Source organism: Echinops telfairi, unplaced genomic scaffold, assembly GCF_000313985.2.
Source record: "Echinops telfairi isolate 266 unplaced genomic scaffold, ASM31398v2 ScPeMD7_18;HRSCAF=68, whole genome shotgun sequence".
NCBI lineage: Eukaryota > Metazoa > Chordata > Mammalia > Afrosoricida > Tenrecidae > Echinops > Echinops telfairi.
In genome coordinates this window covers 78448833-78455031 of record NW_022103915.1, presented here as the reverse complement: position 1 = coordinate 78455031, position 6199 = coordinate 78448833, and the positions used below count along the sequence as shown (strand labels likewise).

Genomic DNA, 6199 nt, shown 5'->3' with positions numbered 1-6199 from the left:
AGGACGGGGAGGGGGGCAAGGAGGGCGAGAAGAAGAACGGCAAGTACGAGAAGCCGCCCTTCAGCTACAACGCGCTCATCATGATGGCCATCCGGCAGAGCCCCGAGAAGCGGCTGACGCTCAACGGCATCTACGAGTTCATCATGAAGAACTTCCCCTACTACCGCGAGAACAAGCAGGGCTGGCAGAACTCCATCCGCCACAACCTGTCGCTCAACAAGTGCTTCGTGAAGGTGCCGCGCCACTACGACGACCCGGGCAAGGGCAACTACTGGATGCTGGACCCGTCGAGCGACGACGTCTTCATCGGCGGCACCACGGGCAAGCTGCGGCGCCGCTCCACCACGTCGCGCGCCAAGCTGGCCTTCAAGCGCGGCGCGCGCCTCACCTCCACCGGCCTCACCTTCATGGACCGCGCCGGCTCGCTCTACTGGCCCATGTCGCCCTTCCTGTCCCTGCACCACCCCCGCGCCAGCAGCACTTTGAGTTACAACGGCACCACGTCGGCCTACCCCAGCCACCCCATGCCCTACAGCTCCGTGCTGACGCAGAACTCGCTGGGCAACAACCACTCCTTCTCCACGGCCAACGGCCTGAGCGTGGACCGGCTGGTCAACGGGGAGATCCCGTACGCCACGCACCACCTGACGGCCGCCGCGCTGGCCGCCTCGGTGCCCTGCGGCCTGTCGGTGCCCTGCTCGGGGACCTACTCGCTCAACCCTTGCTCCGTCAACCTGCTCGCGGGCCAGACCAGTTACTTTTTCCCGCACGTGCCGCACCCCTCTATGACTTCGCAGAGCAGCACGTCCATGGGCGCCCGCGCCGCGTCGTCGTCCACGTCGCCGCAGGCCCCCTCGACCCTGCCCTGCGAGTCCTTAAGACCCTCTTTGCCAAGTTTCACGACGGGACTGTCCGGAGGACTGTCTGATTATTTCACTCATCAGAATCAGGGGTCTTCTTCCAACCCATTAATACATTAACAGCCCTGGGACCAGACTGTAAGTGAACGTTTTACACACATTTGCATTGTAAATGATTATCAAAAGAAATAAGTCCAGGTATTTTTTATTAAGCCCAGCCCCTCCCCACCTACCCCCACCCCCACCCCCACCCATTTCTGTACGTTTGTTCAGTCTTTAGGGTTGTTTATTATTCTAACAAGGTGTGGAGTGTCAGCGAGGTGCAATGTGGGGAGAATACATTGTAGAATATAAGGTTTGGAAGTCAAAATTATAGTAGAATGTGTATCTAAATAGTGACTGCTTTGCCATTTCACTCAAACCTGACAAGTCGATCTCTCTGAGCCGCCAAATTTCCATGTGTGCAGTATTATAAGTTATCATGGATCTAGGTGGTGGACGCAAACCTTGAGAACAGCCTAAATTATGGGGAGAGTTTTAAAATGTTAAACTGTAATTTGTATTTAAGAAGCATTTCGTAGTCAAGGTGCCCAGGAAATTATTTTGGCCATTTTATTGTTTTGTCCTTTTCTTTTAAGGAACTTTTATTTTTGTTTGTTTTGGTTTTGGGTTTTGTTTTGTTTGTTTACTTTTAGACCAAAGATTGGGTTCTAGAAAATGCACTCACTCGGTATGCTAAGTATTAAACAAAAGAGCAAACAAACAAAAAATCGAAAGTTGTTTCAGTTGGCAGCACTGCCCATTCAAATGAATCTGAATCGGAAGGGGACAAAATTAATGATTGCCTTCAGTTTGTGTTGTGTATATTTTGATGTATGTGGTCACTAACAGGTCACTTTTATTTTTTCTAAATGTAGTGAAATGTTAATACCTATTGTACTTATAGGTAAACCTTGCAAATATGTAACCTGTGTTGCGCAAATGCCGCATAAATTTGAGTGATTGTTAATGTTGTCTTAAAATTTCTTGATTGTGATACTGTGGTCATATGCCCGTGTTTGTCACTTACAAAAATGTTTACTATGAACACACAGAAATAAAAAATAGGCTAAATTCATATATATCTTGATACTTTTGTCTCCTTTTGTTAAATAGTGCTAATTTTTTGAAAGCCCATTGAGATGATAGGGACCCAAAGGCTCATTCAGCCAATCTAAGATTTAAACTGCTCCTCTGATTTCAACTGAGACTTTAAAAATGAAAATCGTACTTTTATCTGTTGTAGACCTACAGTTTACAAGGAGCAGGCTATTTAATGAGCACGACTTAAAAAAAAAAAGGATAGTCTTCTCAGTCGCTATCTCATAGTTTCTCTGGATATACAGCAAAAAGAGATCATTTAACTTTATGTGCATAGCTATTTACCCGGTGTTTATTTTCAAATCAGTTAATAGAATGCTTAGTTATATATATATATTGTTTTCCAGATATCTTGTTTATAGAACTTGGCAAATTATAAATATATATATGTGTATATGGTTAGATAGAGGTAAATATAATGCACACATATGTAATATATATAGAAACACAGAGCCCTTCAGTTCAGGTACAATTTGCGCTGCGAATGCTGCAAACATTTTTGTTTAAAATATTTGTATTTATACTTTCTAAGTCAGCATTTATTTTTGTGGCTGTTTACCCACAATGAAAGTTCTAATAAAGATGTGCTGAAGTTGCAATATAGATTTTGCTGAAGTTATCACCTGTTGTAATGACTTGCAGATCAATGTTTTTCTTTTAGTTTTAAGCTATAAAAATGTTAAATTCTAGATATTCAGAAGAAGAAAAACCCCTCTCCTTTAAAATATTTTTACAGTGCAGGGGGATCTATTTGGTTCCCTTTTGTGTCTGTATTATTAAGAGATTTGCTCCTTTGGCTTCCAGTGTCATCATTTTAACCTGATGTGCACGCATACTTACTCGTGCATTTCAAGTTAAAATGAAAAGTTGCAATATAGGAAATCTAAAACATTTAAAAAATTGTTTCAGGCAGCCCAATTGTTTTAACTACAGAAAAATAATTAGAAAACCCAAGTAAAGGGTTTACTAACTAATTGGATCCTGTGGTGAATCTGTGGTGGACAAGTTGTTCATTTGCTACAGTTCCATAGTGTGAAATGTATTCTGCAGTAATGCAATAAGCTGGATACTTTTTACAATGGGCCCAATGAAAAATAATCTGTCCTCAAGATGTTATCGGCAAACACTTAAGAGAGTTGCTCAGAAAAAGAAAAAGGGTGGGGGGAGGTCAAGGGAGAAACAAGCAAACTCACATAAGTTTGGAATTGAAATATGGAGTTGTTAATTTTGAAAAATTGGGGCTGGGGCTTGGGAAAAGGAGAGAGAGAGCCAGAAGAGCAGAAAGGATCATTATGCTTTAAAAAAAAGAAAAACCCCATCACTAAAGAGAGAGATCTAAGGCGGACAGATGTGGGCCAGGAAGATTTAAAAAGCAGGAACCAAATTTGCACAAAGAAGAAAGGACCAAAATGCATTCAAACTACATAGGCTTCTCTTCTCATAGTATGAGGCCTGAGGACGGGACAGTGATTTAGATTTCTTAAAATTTTAACAGGTCAGAAAGAAGAAGGGGAAACAATTCACTCCATAAATTAGTATTTTAAAAGCTAATCCATGACTGATTAAAAATAATAATAGAATCGAAGTAAATAAGATAAGCAAAGGAAATCCCTATTACACATTTGAGAACTAAAATAGCTCAAAGAAAGGCGTATGTTTAGCCTGACAAAAGTATGATGTATTGTTATTTTTGCATCGGATTTTATTTATGGACTGAAAATGTACTGTCACATGGCAAATAGTCTTTGACCTACTAAAAGTTAAATAGAACGTCAAACTCATGTTGAGGTAAAAGGATGGAGATAGACAAGAAATATTACCTGGCTCCATTAAACAACTATGTTTACTTATGTTAATACAGGTGTAATTCTGGATGATAGTGAAACCCAATTTCAAATGGAAAAAAAATTAACTGTCAGATTGAAAAGAATTCACTTCTCTGAATGGAAGTTCTGCTTGGACATGTCCGAGTGGCCTATAGATTGCATGTGGCTGGCAGTAAGAATGGCTCATTTCGTACACATGGAGACCTGAAAGAGGAAGATAAGAGGGAGAACTCTGTGAAGGCCTCCTGAGGCCCAGGGTGGACATTCTGGTCCCCTCCAGCTCTTCAAGCATCCCTTCAAAAAGCACTGGACAATTTAGGATGACCTTTAATGATACAGCTTTACATCAAATTGGTTGTAATGTTGTGTTGGTGGTCACCAATCTTTGCCAGTTAAAAGTAGCTGATGCCAGGGGAAAAACACTTCAAAACTTTTTAAAGCTTTTCTCTTTACTACTTACAGTTAGTTTCAATGGGATCAAAATTGTTATTTTTCCTCTCAATGATATTCTTTATTGATAAATATTACCTCAAGATTAGATAGAATAGCAAAATTGTTATTTTTGACCTATAACTGAAAGAGATCATAACTTAAATTTTGATATCTCAAATTAATTTTCATTTCAGGCTTAGAATATTTTACCTATACTTGTCTAGTAGGAGATTTTAAAAAAACATTAATATGTGAAATATAGAGAAAATAATTTAGTTAAATTTGAGCACTGACAGGATTCCTCCAAATAGCTCCCTCTCTCCCCCACTTAGGCATATTACAAAACTGGAAATCAGGGGAACATAAAATTCAGAACTAATGAAATTCAACACAACGATCATGATGGCTCTGGAGAGCTTCATGGGTTTCTGTGACTTGTATAAAATCAAGGCTAGAAATGGAAAATATTAGTCTTGGAGTGCATTGACTTAAATATATATTTCAGTTGGTGAATATTTTGCCCTCGATAACGATATAAATCCAATATATTTTGAATTCTAAATGTGTTTAGGACTCTAAGTATGATTTTTAAGTGGCGTTTCCCACCATATGGTTGAGGAATTTGCATGCATTGCAGTAATTTTCCTTTGGAGAAGTTAATTTTATGAAAGCTAAACTGGCTGGTTGTATTGCAGCCTGTTGGAGAATTAGGCTAACAAAGGGTGAAGGTGAAGATCATTAGAGGTTTTAGAGCTGGCTGAGAGGGGTTGTTGGGGTTGTGTAACCGTGCCTAGAGGGCGGGGTTCCTGCACAGTCCTACTTCACCAGATAACCTGCCCCCAACACCACTCCAGCTACTGCCAGACAGAGGGGGCTCTCCAGCACCACCATCTCTGCAGCCATGCCGACAAGCACGGTAGGTGAAACTTGAATTCAAATCTTTCTTCTTCCTCCCACCCTCCTTCTCCCCCCTTTCAATGATCTCCTTGAGGCCAGATCCCAGAGATGTGGCAAGAATAAAGGTCATCTAGATTCTGTCGCCGCACACACTCGGAGTTCGTTCATTCGTTCTAAGAGCTACCTACCTGTAAGAGTTCAAAGGCGTCTATCTCCAACAGTTTGTACGGATTTCTGTATTTTCTTGTGCGCGTGTGCGTTTTTTGTTTTTTTAGGCTTCAATTCTCTGGTTTCAACCACTCCCATTCTCTCCTCCCTTCACCTTTCTTTACCCCAAACACCAGCCATTAAAATAACCCATCTCTTCATGTTCATCCCTTCAATGGGCCCTTTACCCTCTCCAGCGGTCAGTTCCCATTCCTGGGACCTTGCCCTGAAGAAGTAGGCCTTGGGGGGCCCTGGGCTGGAGGACACGTGATAAGACATTTTGTTTTGAGTCTCTTTTTTCCCTCCCGATTTCTATCTTTTTTTCACCACACCCCCTCTCCATCCAAGACTGCGTGGCATCCTGCAGGAACGGATGACAAGGGAAGAAAGAGAAAGAGAGAAAAGACAGGAACCCCGGGAGGAGAGCACTCTTTCCTCAGGAGTGGTAAGTGAAGGGCTTGGGGGGGGGGTCTTCCTGACTGCTTTGTCTGAGTTTCTAAAACCTGGACCTAGAGGACAAGCTGAAGGGGCGGTCGGGGTGTCTTTAGCTGCTTACTACCAACAGCAATGGCTAAGAAGAAAGCCCCCCGCCCCACTCGGGCCTACAAAATGGCACCCCCAAGTTAAGAAGATGTAGGCAAGGCCTAAGGGGGGCTGGCAAGAAAACAGGGTGGATTGCTGTGGAGGAAGGCTAGTTCGTGGGAGAACGAAGTTATCCGTGCGAGGGTACAAAATCCTTTATTTCGTGGCGATCCACTTAGTGAGTCGTGAGATGTCGCCAGAGTACCGAGTGGGCCGCTCCCCGGTCCAACACGGGAGCTGCTCGCTCTCGCATCC

General features: G+C 42.7%; 1 protein-coding gene across 1 annotated transcript in view; it reads left to right on the top strand.

Moving 5' to 3' along the window:
* FOXG1 (forkhead box G1) overlaps positions 1 to 1096 on the top strand; it is a 3184-nt gene extending 2088 nt beyond the window's left edge. The window contains exon 2 of the mRNA XM_045287653.1: positions 3 to 1096. Within this exon, the coding sequence (XP_045143588.1) occupies positions 3 to 980 (978 nt within the window). The 3' untranslated portion in view covers positions 981 to 1096. The remainder of the gene's footprint in view (positions 1 to 2) is intronic.
* Positions 1097 to 6199: the final 5103 nt, after the last annotated feature.